This window comes from Mobula birostris, chromosome 25 (assembly GCF_030028105.1).
Source record: "Mobula birostris isolate sMobBir1 chromosome 25, sMobBir1.hap1, whole genome shotgun sequence".
NCBI classification, from domain to species: domain Eukaryota; kingdom Metazoa; phylum Chordata; class Chondrichthyes; order Myliobatiformes; family Myliobatidae; genus Mobula; species Mobula birostris.
The window spans coordinates 46,484,546-46,508,371 of record NC_092394.1 but is presented as its reverse complement, the minus strand read 5'-3'; the positions used below and the strand labels follow the sequence as shown (position 1 = coordinate 46,508,371).

Genomic DNA, 23,826 nt, shown 5'->3' with positions numbered 1-23,826 from the left:
TCTATGGCAAGAATGTCTTTCCTCAGATTAGGGGACCAAAACTGCACACAATACTCCAGGTGTGGTCTGACCAAGGCCTTGTACAACTGCAGTAGTACCTCCCTGCTCCTGTACTCAAATCCTCTTGCTACAAATGCCAGCATACCATTTGCCTTTTTCACCGCCTGCTGTAGCAGCATGCCCACTTTCAATGACTGGTGAATAATGACACCCAGGTCTCGTTGCACCTCCCCTTTTCCTAATCGGCCGCCATTCAGATAATAATCTGTTTTCCTGTTCTTGCCACGAAAGTGGATAACCTCACATTTATGCACATTAAATTGCATCTGCCATGAATTTGCCCACTCACCTAACCTACCCAAGTCACCCTGCATCCTCTTAGCATCCTCCTCACAGTTAACACTGCAACACTGCCGCCCAGCTTCGTGTCATCCGCAAACTTGGAGATGCTACATTTAATTCCCTCGTCTGAGTCATTAATATATATTGTAAACAACTGGGGTCCCAGCACTGAGCCTTGTGGTACCCCACTAGTCACTGCCTGCCATTCTGGAAAGGTCCTGTTTATTCCTGTCTGCCAGCCAGTTCTCTATCCACATCAATACCATACCCCCAATACCGTGTGCTTTAAGTTTGCACACTAATCTCCTGTGTGGGACCTTGTCAAAAGCCTTTTGAAAATCCAAATATACCACATCCACTGGTTCTCCCCTATCCACTCTACTAGTTACATCCTCAAAAAATTCTATGAGATTCGTCAGACATGATTTTTCTTTCACAAATCTATGCTGACTTTGTCGGATGATTTCACCGCTTTCCAAATGTGCTGTTATCACATCTTTGATAACTGACTCCAGCATTTTCCCCACCACCGATGTTAGGCTAACCGGTCTATAATTCCCCGGTTTCTCTCTCCCTCCTTTTTTAAAAAGCGGGGTTACATTAGCCACCCTCCAATCCTCAGGAACTAGTCCAGAATCTAAAGAGTTTTGAAAAATTATCACTAATGCATCCACTATTTCTTGGGCTACTTCCTTAAGCACTCTGGGATGCAGACCATCTGGCCCTGGGGATTTATCTGCCTTTAATCCCTTCAATTTACCTAACACCACTTCCCTACTAACATGTATTTCCCTCAGTTCCTCCATCTCACTAGACCCTCTGTCCCCTACTATTTCCGGAAGATTATTTATGTCCTCTTTAGTGAAGACAGAACCAAAGTAGTTATTCAATTGGTCTGCCATGTCCTTGTTCCCCATAATCAATTCACCTGTTTCTGTCTGTAAGGGACCTACATTTGTCTTAACCAATCTTTTTCTTTTCACATATCTATAAAAGCTTTTACAGTCAGTTTTTATGTTACATGCCAGTTTTCTCTTATAATCTCTTTTCCCTTTCCTAATTAAGCCCTTTGTCCTCCTCTGCTGGACACTGATTTTCTCCCAGTCCTCAGGTGAGCTGCTTTTTCTGGCTAATTTGTATGTTTCTTCTTTGGAATTGATACTATCCCTAATTTCCCTTGTCAGCCACAAGTGCACTACCTTCCCTGATTTATTCTTTTGCCAAACTGGGATGAACAATTGTTGTAGTTCATCCATGCAACCTTTAAATGCTTGCCATTGCATATCCACCGTCAAACCTTTAAGTATCATTTGCCAGTCTATCTTAGCTAATTCACGTCTCATACCTTCAAAGTTACCCTTCTTTAAGTTCAGAGCCTTTGTTTCTGAATTAACTATGTCACTCTCCATCTTAATGAAGAATTCCACCATATTATGGTCACTCTTACCCAAGGGGCCTCTCACAACAAGATTGCTAATTAACCCTTCCTCATTGCTCAATACCCAATCTAGAATGCCCTGCTCTCTAGTTGGTTCCTCGACATGTTGGTTCAAAAAACCATCCCGCATACATTCCAAGAAATCCTCTTCCTCAGCACCCTTACCAATTTGGTTCACCCAATCTATATGTAGATTGAAGTCACTGATTATAACTGCTGGACTGTTGACTTTTGTGATCCTGGCAGATCAGTATGATGTGACTACAAGCTCATATTTTCTATTAGGATATGAGATTTGGTGATTTGATTGTTGGAATGAGTAGAGATTCCAATTTTGCAGCTTAAAGCTATGACACTGACTTAAATTATAAAGACTAACGAAGTTATTTTGGAAAAAGCCTTTTAAATTATCAGTTTAAGTGTTAACTTAATCATAATGTTTGTGTTGATCCTATAGTTAAACAGATTTCTTGAAGTTGTTGCAGGTTTAACGTAACAAGAAATTATTGCTAGTACTATAATCACAGTAACTTTCAGATGGCTTTCATGAATATTTTGGTACATACCACGGGTATATTTTCCTCTTCCCAAACTCCTTGTACCTTCTGGTTTTATGTCAGTTTTTCCATGTTTCTTGATGTATATATTGGGCACATATTTCTGAATCTGAAAATCAGATCATAGTTTGAAGTCCAGAAGCTTGAGCATCTAATCTAGGCAGGTGCTGCAGAAATGTCTGAACTATGGTCGCTTAGCTGGGAAGACATGATACTGAGAAACTACTCTGGATGAGCAGGAGTTCTAACATTATGTCCTGAACAATATTTTTTTCTATCGCAAAAACAAACATGCGCACTGTCATTATTACACAACTACACCCAGAAGCTCGCTTTGCATGCTTTGGCTGGTTTATTTTAAATATAAAGCATATTCAGAATCTGGATTTGTGAGTCATATTTTGGCAAAGATTTAGCTGCATTCTCTCCTGTTTTTTCTCTTATACATTATAATGCAACTTTTCTCCCCCTTGAGAACAGATGTTGCTCTTGTGTCAGCCTATCCACTATCTTTTAAGATTTGGAACAACTGTGCACCATGTCACTTTAAATTATGTTAGAAATGACAGCTTTATTTTCTTTGGTAAATTTTGCAGTATCTGGATATCACTGGCAATGCTAGCATTTATTGTGCACCCCTAATTCTCTTGAAGCTGGTGGTGAGTCCCTATCTTGAACAGCTGTTGTCCTTCTGGTGCTGAGCACTGTTGGGGACTAAAGTCCTTGGTTTGGAGGTAGCAATTGCAAACTTAGGAGGTGCTGTCAGAGTATCTTGGTGACTAACCGCAGTGCATGTTGTAGATGGTGCAAACTATAATGATTGTGGTGGTGATAAGAATGAAGGCGAAGCTATCCTATTTATTAACCTCCTATGTACCCTCTTAATTCTCTCCTTCACTGAAGTATAGTGGCTGAGTGCATATTGTTTACAATATGTAAACGTATTGTATGACAATAAGTTGCTTATAACCTTTCCCGGGCTCACATTTGGAAGAAAAAGTGCAGCAAGTGCAAAAACACAAATGTTAATGTTTGCAAGTTTCCCTGGGTTATTGTACTCAATTGCTGGAGCTTATTAACCAGTGCCTCAGTGCTCCATCTTGAAGAACTACAGTGGTTCAAGATGGCAACTGACAATATAATGCTGAAGGACCTCTTGGAGATTAAGTGCTTCCTCTGCTCTCTACGCCAACATACGTGGTGAATGAATCAAAGAAAACAGTGCTGCAGCTTGGGTACAAAAATGCGAAGTTGTTTGCAATGATCATCAAGTTTAACTGTACTCAAAAGCCAGGTGGCATTTTTGTTTGTTGTGTACTGGGCCTAAATTTACTTGCGTATGTTGAAAGCACTTTTCACCCATGTGAAAACAGTGGTTTATGAATGGCTGTAAAATATTAGGGAATAATGGGTCCACTAAACACTTGTTGTTTTGGATTTAAGAGAAATAGCTCTATCTCAATTTGCACTAAAAAAATACTGAGATAAGCCTCACACACAGAGCTCTAGGAATTCAGCAGGTCGGGCAGCATATATGAAGAGGAGTAAGCAGTCAGTATTTTGGGTTGAGGCCCTTCATGCCTGGAGTAGTTCTGGTTTACTTGCCGAAGAAGGGATGTAATTTCCCTAGAGCAGGAGTTCCCAACCTTTTTATGCTTGGATCCCTACCATTAACTGAGGGGTCCAAAGACCCCAGCTTGGGAATCCCTTCCCTAGAGGAAATGTAGTAACAGTTCATCAGTCTGATTCCTTGGGGTGGCAGGCTTTTCATATGAATGATAGGTTAACTTGAACATTATTCACTTGAGTTTAGAAGAATGAGAGGAAGCTCCCTGGAACATACAAAATCTAGGCAGACTGGATGTCAAGAGAATGTTTCTGGAGGATAGGAGAAATGTTTTCACTGAATGGGTTTATAGAAACATAGAAAATAGGTGCAGGAGTAGGCCATTCGGCCCTTCGAGCCTGCACCACCATTTATTATGATCATGGCTGATCATCCAACTCAGAACCCCACCCCAGCCTTCCCTCCATACCCTCTGATCCCCGTAGCCACAAGGGCCATATCTAACTCCCTCTTAAATATAGCCAATGTACTGGCCTCAACTGCTTCCTGTGGCAGAGAATTCCACAGATTCACCACTCTCTGAGTGAAGAAGTTTTTCCTAATCTCGGTCCTAAAAGGCTTCCCCTTTATCCTCAAACTGTGACCCCTCGTTCTGGAAATGGCTTCCATGAATTACTATATTTCTATAAAATCAATAATCATTTGACAGAATCTCTGGAATCATCTAGTATGGAAGGCCAAGTACTGTATGTTAATGTATCTATGTAGATTTCTGGACCCGATATCACAAGGGCTATGAGGAGCAAGAAGATCAGGATTAACTGCATTAAATGATGGAATGTGTTCAATTGTTTGAATGGCCTCCTCATATTTAATGTCATTAGGCTTTCAACTGTTGCCTTTGGGTGGATTAATCTTCCATTCCACACCTGAATTCAACAAAGGACTTTTACCAGTCACTTGCAAGCTTGGTGTCATTGTGATGGAGATATTTTCATCTCTAGAATTTGGAACTTGGAAAATTGTAAGAGTGACACAAAAATTAGTATATTTGGCTATCAATAAAACTCAAGTCCTGGAAATGGGATGATCTTATTCAGCAGTTTTAGCACAAATGTGTCTTCCCACCCTGCTTCAAGTACCTGAAAATATCCTTCGTCCTTCCTAGATGTTGCTCGCAATAAATTCTACTGACTACCTACTTCCAGGGGCACATTAGCAGCTTAATATTCAATAACTGTGAGAAATAGTCATCCTCACAAGAGAGCACACTGTGACTGGAATCTTTTTTTCCCCTTTGCTGCACCTCATTGTATCACTTTTGAAGTAAGTGTTTAGATCCTGAACAGCTTGTATCTCTAATATATTTCCCGTCTAACAAACCCATTACTAGGAAAAAGATATTTGTATATTTGATATATTTTAGTGTGGGGAAACTCTGATTTAATTTTTCTAAGACCAATAATCTATCCTTTTTTTTTAGAATCCTCGTTGATGAGAAACATGGATTCTGCTGAAGCAGAGAATATTGCATCCACAGCAGGCAGTGCTGCTGAGCTAGTGGAAGGATCATTCTTCAGTACGTTGGACATCTTTCTATTCTCCCTTCTTGCTGGGTTTGCAATCTATTGGTTTGTCTTCAGAAAGAAAAAAATTGAAGCCGCTGACTACAAAACAATACAGCAACAGTAAGTGTTTAAATAAGAGATCTGATAAAGACATTAAATTAATTGATTTGTGTTCTCTGTGGGTAGTTGGGGAGTATCCTGAGGTTGGCAAACAGTGATAGAGTCATTCTTTGAAATTTTCTGGGCTGTTTGTAGGAATGGTTATCATATTTTATCCTTCAGTTTAATTTCACCTTAATGCTGTCACCAGCCTATGTATTTCTCTCATGTTTCTAGACTCTACCTCTAGTTAGATTTGGAATGAAAGGATTATTTTTACTAGATATTAAAACAAGTGTTTTTTTTCCTCCCCTAACAAGAAAAAACAAAAAATTCCTGAGTGCAGTTTTGTTCAGAGTAAATCTATTCTGGCATTGCTGAATGTCACACAGTCATAGTTATACAGCACAGAAACAGGGCTTTCATCCTACTGCACTCATGTAGATCTTTTAGCCGAACAACAATTATCCCATTTGCTTCAGTTGTGGATACTGTCACTGGGCCACTTGCAATCTGATTTTTTGTTTAGGAAGTGGGAGAATGTCTCATGAAAAAGAAAGGATGCAACTAGCAACCTCTGCCATCACTTTCTCCAGTACTAATACTGGTTGCTGTTGGGGGTCTACTAAAGTTATGAAATGAAATATCTTTATTGTCATTGCATAGTACAATTTGTCATGCACCAATACAGCGAAAATGGGTTTGCAACTCTCATACTCAAAGCTATAAAACAACAAATAAAATAAATAAAACAATAAATAAAATCAAGTAACCAGCCAGTACAAGCAATGTCCAGCAGTACAAAAGCACAACTCAGATGCATGACGACCATAAAACCAGTATTAAAGTAGCAATATAAGAAATTTATGGGTGATGCTTGATCGATTGGTTCAGAGCAATTATAGCTCTGGGGAAAAAGCTATTTTTCAGTCTGGAAGTGCGGGCATAGAAAATCTTATGCTGGGTGAACTCAGCAGGTCGGGCAGCATCAGTCAGAAACGATGAGTTGACGTTTCGGGCCGGAACCCTTCGTCAGGACTGAAGAATGAAAGCTGGGGAAAGATTTGAAGAATGTTTGTAGCGTCAGTTGATAGGCCAGTAATTTGAAAGACAAAGGGGTGGGGGAGGGGAAGCATTGACGTCATAGCCCTGAAAACAATGGGTGGTAGAAGAAGGAGGTGGAACCATGAGGGAGCTGGGGGAGGGGTAGAGTGAAATAGGGATAGAGGAAGGGAGGGGGAGGGAATTACCGGAAGTTGGAGAATTCTATGTTCATACCAAGGGGCTGGAGACTACCTAGACGGTATATGAGGTGTTTCTCCTCCAACCTGTGTTTAGCCTCATCATGGCAGTAGAGGAGGCCATGTATGGACATATCTGAATGGGAATGGGAAGCAGAGTTGAAGTGGGTGGCTACCGGGAGACTGGGGGACCGCTTCGTCGAGCACCTCCACTCTGTCCGCCACAACAGACAGGATCTCCTGGTAAAGTAAACTTTAAAAACTTACAAAAAAAAAAGGTGAGAAAGGGTGAAGTATAAATATAAGCTAGCCAACAATATGAAAGAGATAATAAAAGTTTCTAAAGATATGTAAAGAGTAAAAAGAGGCGAGAGTGGATATTGGACCACTGGAAAATGATACTGGAGAGGTAGTAATAGGAGACAAAGAAATGGCGGATAAACTTAGGTATTTTGCATTGATCTTCATTGTGGAGGACTTTTGCCAAGTGCCAGAAATTTGAGATTGTCAGGGGGTAGAAGTTAGTGTAGTCCCTTTTACTAAGGAGAAGGTGTCTGGGAAGCTAAAAGTAGATAAGTAATGTGGAACAGATGGACTACACCCCAGGGCTTTGAAAGAGATAGTTGAAAAGATTCCCGAAGCATTATTAATTATCTTCTAAGAATCACTAGATTCTGGAATGGTTATTGGAAAATTGTAAATGTCACTACACTCTTCAAAAAGGGATGGAGGCAAGGAATTATAGGCCAGTTAGCCTGACTTCAGTGGTTGGGAAGATATTGGAGACAATTACTTATGGATGAATTTTTGGGGTACTTGGAGGCACATGATAAAATGGGCCAACGTCAACATGGTTGCCTTAAGGGGAAATCTTGGAATTAATGGCTTGGTAGCCAAGTTTGCGGACAATGTAAAGATAGTTGGAGAGACAAGTAGTGTTGAGGAAGCAAGGAATCTGCAGAAGGACTTGGATTTGGTGAATGGGCAAAGAGGTAGCAGATGGAATACAGTGTAGAGAAGTGTACGGTCATGCATTTTGTCAGAAGGAATAAAGGTGTAGGTTATTTTCTAAATGGAGAGTGCATTAGCCATCAGAGGTGTGAAGGGACTTGGGACCCCACATGCAGGATTCCTTAAAGGTGAACTTGCAGGTTGAGTTGGTGGTAAGGAAGGCAAATACAATGTTAACATTCATTTCAAGAAGACTAGAATATAAAAGCAAGGACGTGATGCTGAGGCTTTAAGACATTGATCAGAACGCACTTGGAGTATTGTGAATAATGTTGTGCCCAGAGGAGAGTCGAGAGGAGGTTCACAAGAATGATCACGGGAATGAAAGGATTAATGTATGAGGTGCGTTTGATGGTGCTGGTCTGTACTCTCTGGAGTTCGGAAGAAGCTTATTGAATAATGAAAGGCCTAGATAGAGAGGATGTGGAGAAGATATTACCTATAGTTGAGAAGTCTAGGACCAGAGGGCACAGCCTCAGGATATAAGAAATATCTCTTTAGAACAGAGATGAGGAATTTCTTTAACTAGAGTGTGGTAACTCTGTGAAAGTCATTGCCGTGGATGGCTGTGAAGACTGTCATTGGGTATATTTAAAGTGGAGGTTGATAGGTTCTTAATTAGTAAGAGTGTCAAAGGTTATGGGAAAAAGGCAGGAGAATGGAGTTTGAGTGGGATAATAAATCAGGCATGATGAAATGTTGGAGCAGACTTGATGTGGCCAAATGGCCTAATTCTGTTCCCGAGTCTCATAGTCCTATGCTCTTAAGCACTAGAGGGCATCCGGAGAGATTTAATAGGAACCAGAAAGGCAACTTTTTCACCCAGAGGGTGTTTAAAATGTGGGAATGTGCTGCCAAAGCAAGTGTTTATAGCACTACATTGGTTATGGCTTTGTATTGAATCACTCTTCTCTCACTTTAAGATGATGCCCTTTTTGTTCTTGATTTCCCCAACTGTGGGAAAAACACTATGCCAGGAGTTTCCAATTTTTTTAAGCCATGGAACCTTACTATTAACTGAGGGGGTCCGTGGACTCCTGGTTGGGAAACCCTGTACTATGTGCATCACTCTGGCTACACCCCTCATAATTTTGTACATCATTGTAAGATCATCTCTCATTCTCCTGTGCTCCAATGAAGAAAGTCCAAACTACTATTGTGTATTCTTGTTATATAAGAATAACCAGCATATTAGAACCAAAAGCTCGAGAAAATCTGTAGATGCTGGCGATCCAAAGCAACACACACAAAATGCTGGAGGAACTCAATAGGCCAGGAAACTTCTATGGAAAAAAGTGTTAAAGTTGATGTTTTAGGCCGACGCCTTTCATCAGGACTCAAGGTTGCCAAGTAGATTTGAGATGATGTTAGACAAAATTAAATTTTGAAACAACTTGAATTTCAATGAAAAATCAAAGTTCAATGTTGTGATTCTGGCTCAAATTATTCTATTGCAATTTCTTTTCCCCTGAATGAAAACAGACTTGCAACCATCCTTCAGATTATCAGGGATGTTGGTTTGGGAATGATTAAAAGTGAATGTGAAAGAGGAGCTATGGCTTCTTTCATGTGTGGCTGTGAGTTAGCTGATATTTGATGAGAATTTATGCACATTTTCTGCAAGTGTTCACTGTCTCACAATTAACTTGGTAAGTGCTATTGATAAAAATCAATTTTTGTTTTAATTTTGCATTGTAATTAGCAAGCACGAATGTTGATTGTTACCTAGTATTTTTTTTTGCTTTCTGTAATTGTTTGATGTAATGCAGCATTCATTTGAAGTGAAAAGAACAGGATATGTCGTGAGTACTGATCTTTTATGATGGATTATGTAACCATAGCAGCAGACTACCTCAGTTCAGCCCTGAAACATCTGCCTTTAAGCTCGGCTAGTCTCTTCAAGAGGGTATTGAATGTGATGCTGCTGTTGCCAAGGGAAGCACCAGTGGAAAAGAGAAGCGGATTGCAAAAAGATTCCCTATACAGAAGAAACAACTAGAAAATTGAATTTTAATCTAAGTGCTCAAAGGCCGGCAAATGATAGTATGGGTATAGTGACAGTGCAAATTTACATCAGTTGAGATTTCCACTGAAGAATTGTGAGGCTATACTTTATCGTTGTACTGAAAGATGTTGATTCTGGATTGCTGACAAGAGTGAATAGTTCACTGGGGACAATTAGAGATAAAGGTGGCATAAATGCAAGGGAATTCTGCTGAATTTGTCTGTTTCCATGATAAGCTGGGAAACTTGCAACTGGAAATATGGGCTGCATGTACTCTGTTTGCCAGCAGGATACAGATCTAAGCAGGTTGGTGTTTACTAATTAATGTTGTTGAATTATACTTGCGCATTCTGTGCTAATATATTGAATGCTTTAGGTTTGACTTGTGTTACATCGAAAGTGGAGGCTGTCTCCAGAAGGCAGTATTTCCTAGTTGTTGCTAGGATCTTCTTTGATGTTACTGTTTGGAAGACTGGTAAGAAATGAGTCATAAAAGAATTGCACATGTTTAAAATACAAATCAAAGGACTGGAAGTGCTCAGCACATCAGACTATGAGGGAAGCTGTTCACATTTTGGGCCAATGGCCTTTCATCAGGAGAGGTGGGAACAAGCATGTTTTGTGCTACCTCTGGTCTGGCTAAGTGCATTACCAACAACTCAGAAGTTCAACACTATCTAGGATAAAATTGATTGGTACTCTAAATGCTCATTCATTCCCTATACCATCAGCACATGGGGGTAGAGTTACTTCCCTGGGCTAGCTGGATAACTCCCAAGCCTGAGACCCTTAAATCAAGAAAGCGAGCAGCAGATGAATGGGAGCCCCACCCATGTTTGTTCCTCTTTCAATCATATACTTTCTGACTTGGAAATGTGTCATTGGATCTTTGTCACTGGGTCTAACTTACAGAATTCTCTACCTAAGAGCATCTTGGGAGTACTTTCACCAGGAGGACTATACAGTATTTACTACCATCTTGAGTAATAAGTTTATTTATTTTCATTTAATAAGATTCAGTGCAGAATAGGTCCTTTGAGCTACACTGCCCAGCAATCCCTTGATTTGATCCCAGTCTAAGCACATGACAATTTCCAATGAGCAATTGACTTACTAATTGGTACATCTGTGGACTCTGGAAGAAACCCATGAGGTCACTGGGAGAATGTACGAACTCCTTAAAGCCAGCGGTGGAAATTAGTCTTGTCAAAACCTGAAAATAATAAAAGAATGTTTGATAAATGGAAACTAAGAGAGGCTGATGAAAATGATGCTGCTAGCTGAGAGGGTGTGCTGAAAGTTTGTTAATTGCACATAAAAGAATGACAGAAAAGAGGGGGAAAAAATGCCTGAAATTGAGTTAATGGAAGTCGGAAATTGAGAATGCTCGATATACTTGAGTGTTAGGGCAGCATCTGGAGGAGCTGATGCCCTCTGGAAATGATGTAACTTTAATGTTGCCATTAATGATGGTAGAGGCTTTCTCCATCTTCATATCAAATGTAAGTTTGTAGCTGCACTACCTTGAGCAAAGAGCAGTCACAAAATTGAGATGACTTGCAAGATATTCTCTGTTCAAAAAATTTTCAGGAATATTAGTTCCGGCATTTTCTTTATATTTAAAATAATCATTAGGTCAGGCAGGAGAGAAACAGCACTTGAGCAATGAATTTTCATTGGCGTGCCTGTTCTATGAATAGGAACTGCATTATGCTTGCACAACACTGGATGGACTGCTATCTTGTCTAGCAATGTCATTTAGTGTAGGGAAACAAGTCTAAGTACCCCACCAGCTGCTGTTTTGAAGTTAATCTCTTGGCACCTGAGATGAGGATTAAAGGATATTTTGTTTTAGTTTGACGTTTCAGTTAATATATTTCATGATTTGATGCTACTGGATAAAGCTTCAAAGCAACGTTAAATAAATTGCTCATTTCCCACAAGGTGTGTAGTTTCACTTGACTTAAAAGACACCTGCAAAGTGGGTTGTTAAAGTTCCAATAGGGCTTCAAGAGCTTTGTCTCTGTAAGACCTCATCATGCAAAGCAGCACCAGGTTAAGTCAGCATCCACTTACTTTTGTATTTGGTGCACCCTTTTATGCTGAAACAAATTGATTTTAAATTATAATTAAACACTTTGGAATAAATAAGACTGCCTCCAATGAGGTCTAAGCTAATCTTTTCTTTGTCAGTATCTTTGAAGATTCCTTTGTCTCCGAACAAGTCATACCAGGTTCATCTTTGCTTTTCTTTGAATGTGTTTTGTGATTTCTGTTGGAAAGATGGTTGATTTTTTAAAAGTACACATTAGTAGCCATTGTGTGCTGGTCTTGTAAGGAATGAGTATTTAGAGTGGTTGATTGGTGCCCTGTCTTTTTCTGAAAATTACAAGTTCAGCCATACCTGCAAGGACCAGATTTGATTCTGCTCCATGGAGATGCCTGTTGATTTTTGTTCTCTTTTTGACTGCATGGATTTCCTTGGGTTGCTCTAGTTTCCTCCCACATCACAAAGATACACTATGATTTAATTGGCTACTATAGTTGACTCCTTGGTGTAGGTTAATAAAAGGGAGTTGGTAGGTATGTATGAGAAACTAAGTTGCAGGACTACTGGGGACACAAAATGAATCAACACATAATACCGGATAAACTCAGCAGGTCAGACAGCATCTATAGAGAAAAAGAACAGTTGACGTTTTGGGCCAAGACACTTCTTCAGGAATAAAAAGAAGGAAGTGGAAGCCAGGATGAAATGGTGGGAGAAGCACAAGTCTGGCAGTGATAAATGAATCTAGGTGGGAGGGGGTAAATAGGTAGCTGAGGGAGGGAGTGGGAATGATGTGAATAAGCTGAGAGATAAAGGATTGAAGTTGCAAAAGGCTGAAAAATATGGAATCTGATAGGGGAGCACCATGGACCTTGAATGGAATAAAAGGAAGATGAAAGACCAGAGAAGGTGTGGGTTGTGAGAGTGGGAGAGGGAAAGGGAAAAGATAATGGGGTCAGAAGGGAAAGGGAAAATGAGTGGATGTGGGGCAGGGAGGAGAGAAGAGAGGCACAGGGGAATGGTTGATAAAAGTCAATGTGGATGCCATACTAGAGTAAGGAGCGGGACCAGAAATAAGTGATTTGTAAATATAGATGAGGTATTCGAGGTTGCGACGTTTTTTAACTATGACATTGGAAGTTAATGAACTGTAGTGTAGCCATGAACAATTTTGAAAAGTGTTGTATAGATCCCAAGACCCCTATTCAATCCTAATCTTTGCTGTCCCTATAGAGTGTGAAATCTTTCTGTATATACTCTGATTCTCTTGGATTTGTTTCAGATTCTGCCAGTGTGGATTTTCCCTCAAGTAAGTGGGTGTTAGAAGAATTGGTAGGTGGGGAAAGAGTAGATGATCATATAAATGTATAGGTTACATGAAAATGGAGAAAAAGACTGATGGGAATATTCTGAGGACCAGCATTCACATGATGGGCCAAATAGCAGCCTCCAATGTCGCACAAAAAATCTGAAGTGTTAAAAAGGTGAGAGTTCTGGATTTTGTTAGAGGCAATCAAGGAGAAAGCACTCTTGGGACAGTGGTCCTGCTTCAGTTCGATTGAACGTAATTAAAGGAAAAGGACAAAGATAAAGTGGGAGTAAAGGTTTTCATTGCATTTATACCAATTTTGCAAATTAAGTGATTTTAGCCACAGTGACCAGAAATGACTGCTTGAGGATAAATGGGTTTCGCAACAATGGAAGGCATTGAGATGATTCAAGTGGTTCTGTTCATTATCAGAGAATGTATACAGTATACAACCTGCAATACATGTCTTCGCAGACATCCACGAAAAACAGAAGAACCCAAAAGAATGAACAACAGAAAAACGTTAGAACCCCAAAGCCCCCTCTCCCCCATCCATTATAGCAAAAGTGTCAATACCCACCACCCACCAAGCAATAGCAAAGCATGCAAAGAGAGACCATGAACTGCAGTCACAAAAACAGGTTCTCTCTCTCATTTACAAGGGACAGAACGATATTAGTCTGCCGGGTTGCTTTTTATTCCGAGATTCCCTGACTTGAGAATCGGCTGCAAACTCTCACCCCCGCCCCCCCGCCCCCCACCATCGAGAGAGAGAGAGTGTGTGACTGCTCAACTACAGAGACCTCTGTCCATACATTCATCACAGCAAAATCCTGATGTTCCTTTCCCCACGACGCCTCAGTTGCCCACGCCAGCCTGGAATTGGTTGTCCACAGGGCCTCAACCAGAGGCACCATTTTCCAAGCCCCATCTGAAGAATGTCAGAAAAGAGTTGGCCAGCGAGCTCTAGGAATGGGAACTCATCCGCTACTTTTTTTTAAAAAAAAAAGAAAACCTTAGTTTGAGTGTATTTGCAGATCATGACCTTGATAGAACCCTAACCACCTTGAAAAAGGGGAAAAAAGAGACATCAAAGAGAGAAATTTAAGCTGTTTCTGCAGATGAGCTCGAAGAGGCAGCCACTTGGTGCCATCTTAAGTCTGCCCAGTTAGTTTGGGGTAAATGTTCTCACACAAAAAACAAAGTTGTCAAAATTGTAGGATTGTCAAAAACAAGAGAAAATTGCAGATGCTGGAAATCCAAGCAACACACACAATGCTGGAGGAACTCAGCAGGCCAAGGCAACATCTATGGAAAAGAGTACAGTCGTCATTTCGAGCTGAGAAGGGTCTTGGCTCGAAATGTCGACAGTACTGTTTTCCATAGATGCCTGGCCTGCTGAGTTTCTCTAGCATTTTGTGTGAGGATTGTCAAGCCTAGAGCCCCCTGGATTATTAGATGCTTAGATGGGTAGTACAAAAACGAAATCTGTTAGACACCAGGAGCTGAATACAGCTATTAGTTGATTTCCCAAAGAGCTTTCCTGAAAATTGTTTAGTTGAGCAAAATTTCATAAAACTGAAAGACTTAGTACAGTACATTGTAGGTATTTCATTACAATGTATTTCTCTCTTGGAGAATACTAGGATATTTGAAGTAGCAGGAAATCCCTTCATAAGTAGAAGGGACATTTCCCAAAGTATTGAATCTGTTGAAGATAAAATATTACAAATTAAACATAATTAAATTTTAAAAAACACAGATGCAGCAGAAAACCAAGAAGACAATGCAAAGTGCATGGGTGAAATTGGAAAGGAAATTAAGAAATGAGATGGTTTCCAATGTTATAGGCAAGTAATATCCAGAAAATTAAAAATCCTGTTTCATGTTCAGAGAGAGCCAAAGGATAACTAGTAGACTAGTAAGGTCTAATGTGGTTTAAAGTGGTAGCCTCTGCGTATAGGCAGATGACATGAGTAAGGTCCTTGAATAACTTGCAACTCTCCACAAAAGTGTGTGATGTTGATGTTGAGATTAAGCTGTATGGGTGAAATATTGGATGCAATACGCAATGTAAGTGGAGATGAAAATTAATTGCTACACCAGGAGGGACTATATTAGAGTATTTTTTTTAAAAAAGAAAAAATTGTGGAGGCTCTGGCTGTACGAGTTAATGGCAGAATGTGGGAGTGCTGTTCACCTTTAAAACAGAATGGGCAAACCATGTAATGAACTAATTTAGCTTCAATGACATTGTTATAATCCATTGTACAAGACAGTATGAACCTTGTACTGTGTTTTACTCTGGTTATGATGGTACAGGAGTGACTAATTGAAATAGAGACCATGCAAACATACGATGACGTTGGCAAGACTGGCAAACTATATCTTGAAAAAAGGTCAGATAAGCTGGAGTTTTTTTTGGATCAGAATCAGGTTTGTTACTATTGACTGGTATGTCATGAAATTTGTTTTTTTCAAACTGCAATACAGTGAAAAGACATAAATCAGAAAGACAAGGTATGATTTAAGTGAGGTTAATAAATCTAAGGAACCCAGGCAATAAATAGGCTTTTCTCTTATTACAGAGACCAAAAGCAAGCAATCATAGGTTTTAAGCAATTGCTGGAAGGAGACAAATGTTTTCACCCAGAGTCTAAATACACAGATGGAATATGAGGTGTTGTCCCTCCAACCTAAGTGTGGCCTCAGCACAACAGTGGGGGAGGTTATTGATAAACATATCTGAATGGGAAGTGGCCACTGGGAGATTCTGATTTTTCTAGCAGACAGCACTCAGCGAAGCAGTCTCCCAGTTTATGTCAGGTCTCACTGATATGCAGGAGGCCACATCGGGAGCTCCAGACACAGTGTAAGAACCCAACAGACTCACAGGTGAAGTGTTGCCTCATCTGGAAGGACTGTTTGGGGCCCTAAATGCTAGTAAGGGAATAATTGTAGGAGTATGTGTAGCACTTGTTCTGTTTGCAAGGATAAATGCCAGGAGGGAGATCAGTGGGGAGGGACGAATGGATAAGGGAGTCACAGATGGAATGATCCCTGCAGAAAGCAGAAAGGTGGGGGGGGGGGTAGGGAAGGATGTGCTTGGTGGTGGGATCCCGTTGCAGCTAGTGGACTTCTACCCATTGCATCCATTTCATCATGTTCCTGTAGCTGCATTGGATTCAGGTACAAGATCGGGTGTGTGGGCATTGCGTTAATGGGTTAGTACACATGAGCAGGTTGTCCACAAGGTCAGAATGAAGAGAGGCATCTGATGTTTCCTTGTAGATGCTAACACGAAGCTGGAACTGATCCATTGTTTGGGTGTCAGATTTCATTTGGAAGGCCACTGGGAAATGGCTGTATGCAACTCTGCTTTTACTGCAGATGTAGTGTTAACATGATTTGTTAGTTATCTAGAGTAATTCCTGTTCATTAAGTAACTAATCAGTACTTTATTTAACTTTAACAGCAAAATGCAGGAACAGGAGAAGGCTAAGATTTATTGCTATTCAGTGAGGTTATAGGTGATTCGTACTACCTTAGTTTTTTACCTCCTGACATTCTCACCGAACAAATTCTGTCTAGGCCTCATGAAGGTTCCTCCAGCTTTCTGTGTCTGCTATTTTGATTTCTGGCATCTGCAAATTTTCTCTTGTTTGAAATTCTGTGCAATGTGGTTTGAAATGTTTAAGTGGCTAAGCTTTTTCCCTTTGGAAGGAAGGGAATTATTTCCTGTTTAGCATTTCACTCTTATTATTCTTTTGTCTGTGTTCTTGCTCTCTAACTGCTCCAATTTATTCATTGTGCAGATAACTTTGTTTGCAGCTTATCCCCATGGTTATCCTGGCTTTACCCATCAGAGACGGCCTTCTCCCCATTCTTCCTGCAGTTTAACAAGCTGCTACACTTAACCAAGCTTTGGCCTGAAACGCTCAATGGTTCATTTTAATGTCAGAGATGGTATACAGTATACAACCTGAAATCCTTGCTTTTCGCTGACATTCATGAAACCAAGAGAAAAAACCCCAAAGAATGAATGACAGAAAAACATTAGAACCCCAAAGCCCACATCCTCCCTCCCACACACAGGAAGTAGCAAGGCATCATCCCTCCCCCTTCCCAACTTGTTCAAGCAGAAAGTGTCAGCCCCCACTACCCACCAAGCAATAGCAAGTCCCCAGAGACCATGATCCATAGACAATCAAAAACTAGAATTAGAATTATTTTGCACATTACAGATGTAGTTCTTAGAATGTAATACTTGCTACCTTGGTAAAGATAATGTAGATGCCTATAAAATTGGACAACTACATGAAAGATGTGCTGGAAACCTGAGATTTGCATATGGGATGAGAAGAGACCCTAACCCTAACTCAGTACTGAATAGTTGGGCTGAATAGCTTATTTTGCCAAATCTGCAAGATCTACGGCACTGGTAAGGTTATTCAGTCATGTTTTCATTATCTATCAAAAAGACACTGTTTGAGTTAATTACACAGGACTTCAGAATTGTTTACATTGTTTGCTTGTTCTCAGAATGATTTGGCTCACATTTGAGAGTTGCAAGTCTGATTTCTGACCATTCGCTGTTATAATATTAATGCTCCACTGCATTTAATTCACTTTTTCAAATATGGTACAGTAGAGTAATAAATTTTCTTGCGAATAAGGGAAGTTTAAAGACACCTACCATATGAGTTTAATGGGAAAACAGCAAATGGACCCCTAATATGTGATGGGAGGGCAGTAAATCATCTGTTGAGCCAGATGCCAAAAGCTTGAAATTTTTAAATATTAATTTAGTGCATTATTGATGTTTTAGGTAACTAGCAAAAGAACTGGAATGAGTTGCATTTTAATTTGGCAAGTTGATTTAAAAATAGCTGAAAGAATTGTGGAAAACTTTGAAAAAGAATGAAATAAGTAGGGATAATTGACAATAGGCAAAGCAAGGGCAAGAGCAGGCATGTGGTTTTAATTGGCTCTTTGCAACAAATAATTCAAGGCAACTTGGTGGGCTGAGCCACCATCTGTGCTGTTATGATTTTGATTTATTTGCACAATATAAACTCGTTTTCCTTAAAGTATAATGTGGAAGGATAGTAGTGATGTGAAATTTTTAGCATTTTGTATGGAATTGGTAGACATTTATTTTTCACTAGTGAATGATTGTGAACAATGGTCTAGAACTTATATTTTGACGTTCAGTAATTCAGAGAAGTAGGGAAGGCCATCTCACAAGGACTAATGATTTACAAAAAGGTTCACAGATTTTTGCCTTTTTGCCTTTTTGCCCTGAACCTCATAGCTTGGCACTGAACGCCACACTGTGCACCTGGGCCAGCCCTATACCAGCCTCCACAGTTTTGCAAAGTGAAGCAGTAGAAATGGAGGACAAGAATTTTCACCAGCTCCTAGCACAGTAGTATGCAGCCCAGTGCAAATTTGTTTTTAAGCATATAGCTGTGCGATCTTGTGAGTGATCAGTTGGAGGGCAGAAGAGTTGTAACAAATTAACTCTGTATTGGGTCGCACTAAACAAGGTGTAGGTTGGGTTGAGTTGACTAGAATTGCCCACCTTGACAGCAAATAGTTAATAGATGGGGTAATTAAGGTTGTTGATCGAATCATCTGATAGCATGTCTTAGGACAAGATAAAATAAATGTGTGTCTTGCATTTTCCTTTGGTAGTATGGGTGATAACAAAATGATTAGCTAGATCTTGTCAGTCACTGCACAGGTACTATTAAGACTTGGCTGTCATAAAGAAATCCTTCAACAACTATCGAGGTTCTTGTTCAGATCCTGTGTCTAAGGACTCAATTTATCTTTTCAGAACACCAACAGTACGAGAAACCAGCTTCATTGAAAAAATGAAGAAAACAGTAAGTGCATTTTTCACTTTTGATATATATTGCGGGAGATTAATGCAGTCAGTCATTATATGGAGCAGACAGTATTGAACTGGTTTCCTTTCTACCAATTTTGTAGTTTTCTAATAGGTTTCTCTATATACCAAGTAGAACTAAATTGCACTTCACAAGCTTCCTACTTTACTTCCTCTGTGCAGAGTCCACTTTATTTTGATCATCTTGGTAAACTATTTGCTGAGATTAATTCTAATTTACTTTTCACTATTTTGGATTTTCACAACAGTTGTGGTTTAATCGTGTTGTGCTCCAGATTTATCTTCTCCACTCGTTTCTGTTCCATCAGCTCCTTAAGAACCTCTTTCAGATACCATGGCCATCTTAAAAACAAGTTTAGTTTCTTGACATTAGGCAGCCTTGTGACATTATGCATTAGTCTTTTTTTTTCTTCCTCTGAGGCATACATTCTTGTAAAGATATACTTAGTCTTGACCCTCATTGTTCCAAGGAGAACAGTACTACATGTTCCATCCTCTTCTTGTGAATTAAAAGCCTTTATCTCTGGAAAACTTGGATAATCTTTCCTTTTAATAATTCTCCTGAAGTAAGTTCAGAATTGGCCACGTTCAGCTGAGACAGGTTAGTAATATACCTCTTTCCATATTGGACCTCCGTAGCTGGTGTGTGTTTACATCGTTTAAAACGTGTTAGGGAGTTAAGTCATTCTGAAGCTTTAAGCTATATTCATTACTCCTTTCTGCCATTTTTGTAAGTTTATATTGCAGTTTTGGTCATCAAGGATATTTTTAATGAAAAGACTTAATATCTCAAATGAGTCCTGGCAAAGTCATTTGCTTCCCCGGGTGGAAAACATTATTATTACACCACTGAGCCAATTCTGTAAGCAAGCTGCCACTTTCTGATTAACTTCATGGGCTTTGATCATTTTAGTTACTACTTTGTTTAATTTTTTTCCCATAAGTCCATATATAGTACACACATCGCACAGATTGATGAATTGTGTGTGTTACGTTACCAACAGTTCACTATTATAAAGCCAAGGAGGGTCTCCTTGAACATTCTGTGTGACTTTCCAATTTTGTTCATGATAGCTCTCATTCATTTCCCCACAACTGGCATTAATCTTGTGTTCATATCCTTTACGTTTGAGTAGGTCACTGTTTAACCTGTCCAACAAGCTTGCACAATAAACCTCAAATAATCAGCTATTTAACTGTTTGGAAATTCTTAAGGTTTGGCATCTGGCTGTTCAGGTGATAGTCACCGTGCACGCTTCTCACTGGTTGGGTTCACTACATCGCTCATCTTTTTTTACTGTGCAGTATCTTAAAATAGAAGTAAATTAACTGTTTTGGGGTATTGGAATAAAGCATACTAAAGTCCAGAAAATCTGTAAGCGAGGCTCCACCGAGGTCCCAAGCATGTTGGATTAATGGAGTTTTAATTAATAGGCAAATCTCCACATGAGAATTTAGCATTTTTTAAGCTCCTGCGGTTCTCGATTTCATCTAAATCACAGCCTCTTGTCTAGTTGAGATTTCAATATACTGACCAAACAAAAGTCTGAGCCAACTTTCCTCATTGATGACTATAGCAAACTGTGCAATATGCTCTATCAGTTTTATTCTTAGCATATTTTAATGCTGTCTGCAGTAATCTAGCTAAAACTTAGAGTAGTGAATGACTGCTTCTTATTCCTTCACATCTGGCAGTATAACTGCAGTACTCTATAGTTCCTTGTGCAAATATTCAGCCGCAGCCACCCTTTGTTCACATAAATGAATATTACACCAAGGATTTTGATCAATTTAACTACAAATTTTTATTTGTGAATCCTTTTCACAGTAGAGCCCAAAAAACAGGGAAAATTGTAAAGCATGAAAAACTAAATATTCAAACACTGAAATGTCAGTGGTTCAAAAATATTCATTCCCCTTTGCTCAGTACTTAGATGAACCACCTCTCAGTCTGTATTAGTTATGCAGAATGTGATGGAGCAAGATTTAACATTTTACTGTCATTCTTTGGGATTCTCTTCTGTTTTTGTGGATGTCTGCGAAGAGCAAGAATTTCGGGTTTACACTGTATACATTCTCTGATATTAAATGGAGCCATTGAACCATTGAAGATTTGCCCATTCCTCCTTGTAAAATTGCTCGATCTGTGTCAAGTTAGTTGGGGAGTGGCAGTGGACAGCAGTCTTGAGGTCTTGTCAGATATGTTTGATCGGGTTAAGCTCAGAACTCTGGGCCACTCAAGGACATCAATTTTCTTCATATGAAGCCACTCCATGGTTGCTCTGGGAGTGTGTTTGGATCATTGCCCTGCTGTAAAACAAACTTCCTTACCAGTTTAAGCTTTCTAATAGAGGCTAGCAAATTTTTGTCCAGGATCTGTCTGCATTTAGCAGCATTCATCTTACCATCAATCCTGACTAGATTTCCAGTCTCTGCTGCTGAAAAGCATCCCCATAGAGTGATGCTACCTCCATCATACTTTACAGTAGGGATGGTGTTACTTGGCTGAAGGTCAGCATTAGATTTATGCCACACACACTGCTTAGTGTTGAAGCCAAAAGGTTTCACTTTAGTCTCATCTGACCACAATACCTCCTTCCACATCATTACAGTATCTTCTAAGTGATGCTTTGCAAAGTGTTTATGGGCAAGAATTTTATTTTTTGAGCCAGAAACTGCTGCAGCTCATTCAGAGTGACTGTTGATGTCAATAGTAACTTATCTTATAAGTGCCTTTCTTCTCCGGCGACTAAGCTTAAAAGGGTGGCCTAAGCTAGTCAGTGTGACTGTGGTTTCATATTTTTTCCACTTTTTCATGAAGGACTGCACCGAGCTCTGCGGTGTGTTCAGTGCTTTTGAGATGGTCTTGTACCCTTCCCCAAATTTTTGCTTCTCTGTAATTATCTCCCAGACTTGAATGTTCTTTTGTCTTCATTTTGGTTTCTCATTTTTAGTAAATTGTTTTACAGGGTTTGGAGTTTTTATTTTCATTTAACATGATGTACACAGTTTTGTAGATTAGCTCAAAAAATCCTCCTTCAATATATTTTAAATTTAGAAAGAGACAATAAAGTGTGTAAATAGTTGTGGGGAGCTGAATACTTCAAGTCTCTTTATATGTTTGTGTGAAGACTATCCTAGAGGCTTCATATGTCAAATACCTCTTAAACGTATTCTTCTTTTGCCTGTATTCTACTCTTCTCTGCAGGGAAAAAGCATGGTTGTATTTTATGGCTCTCAAACAGGAACAGCAGAAGAGCTTGCCAACCGACTTGCTAAAGATGCTCAACGTTATGGAATGCGGGGGATGGCCACTGATCCAGAGGAGTACGATATGGTTAGTACAAAGTTTTCTAGCCAACGATGGGAAACCCTAACTCTAAACTGAGGAAACCAAAGTATATTTGCCAACTAGTCAACCTTTTGGGAAGGGAGGGATTTCCATATTTGCAATATTGGACCCCCTTGCAAAGAGGCAGGCAGAAAGGAACAAAGTAGCGGCAAAAAAAAAGGATAGAAAACATTGCAAGATTTGCCCTGACAAAATCTTCATCAATATCCAAAGTAAAAATCATCAATGTTGAGCAGTTTTAAATTGAACAAATGCAAATACAGTGGATTCTGGTTAATTGGGAGACATTGGGACCAGTACATTTTTGTCCCAGTGTACCAAACTCATATAGTAAACTTAGAGTAAATGATGTTGAAATTGATAAAGTCATAACCATAAGACAAAAGAGCAGAAGTCGGCCATTCGGCCCATCGAGTCTGCTCCGCCATTTTATCATGAGCTGATCCATTCTCCCATTTAGTCCCACTCCCCCGCCTTCTCACCATAACCTTTGATGCCCTGGCTACTCAGATACCTATCAATCTTGCCTTAAATACACCCAATGACTTGGCCTCCACTGCCACCCATGGCAACAAACTCCATAGATTCACCACCCTCTGGCTAAAAAAATTTCTTAGCATCTCTGTTCTGAATGGGCACCCTTCAATCCTCAACTCATGCCCTCTCGTACTAGACTCCCTCATCATGGGAAACAACTTTGCCACATCCACTCTTTCCATCCCTTTCAACATTCGAAATGTTTCTATGAGGACTCCCCTCATTCTTCTAAACTCCAAGGAATACAGTCCAAGAGTGGACAAACGTTCCTCATATGTTAACCCTCTCATTTCCGGAATCATTCTAGTGAATCTTCTCTGTACCCTCCCCAATGTCAGCACATCCTTTCTTAAATAAGGAGACTAAAACTGCCCACAGTACTCCAAGTGAGGTCTCACCAGCACCTTATAGAGCCTCAACATCACATCCCTGCTCCTATACTCTATTCCTCTAGAAATGAATGCCAAAATTGCATTCGCCGCCTTCACCACCGACTCAACCTGGAGGTTAACCTTAAGGGTATCCTGTACGAGGACTCCCAAGTCCCGTTGCATCTCAGAACTTTGAATTCTCTCCCCATTTAAATAATAGTCTGCCCATTTATTTCTTCTGGCAAAGTGCATAACCATACACTTTCCAACATTGTATTTCATTTGCCACTTCTTTGCCCATTCTTCCAATCTATCCAAGTCTCTCTGCAGACTCTCTGTTTCCTCAGCACTACCAGCCCCTCCACCTATCTTCATATCATCAGCAAACTTAGCCACAAAGCCATCTATTCCATAATCCAAATCGTTGATGTACAACGTAAAAAGAAGCGGCCCCAACACGGACCC

At 39.9% G+C, this 23,826-nt stretch overlaps 1 protein-coding gene across 2 annotated transcripts in view; it reads left to right on the top strand.

The window, feature by feature from the left end:
• Nucleotides 1–23,826, top strand: part of LOC140187480 (NADPH--cytochrome P450 reductase-like) — a 102,159-nt gene that overhangs the window by 29,338 nt on the left and 48,995 nt on the right. For both annotated transcript variants that reach the window (XM_072242810.1, XM_072242811.1), the window contains exons 3-5: nucleotides 5,388–5,592; nucleotides 19,030–19,078; nucleotides 22,310–22,438. In XM_072242810.1, the coding sequence (XP_072098911.1) occupies nucleotides 5,399–5,592; nucleotides 19,030–19,078; nucleotides 22,310–22,438 (372 nt within the window). In that variant the 5' untranslated portion in view covers nucleotides 5,388–5,398. The remainder of the gene's footprint in view (nucleotides 1–5,387; nucleotides 5,593–19,029; nucleotides 19,079–22,309; nucleotides 22,439–23,826) is intronic.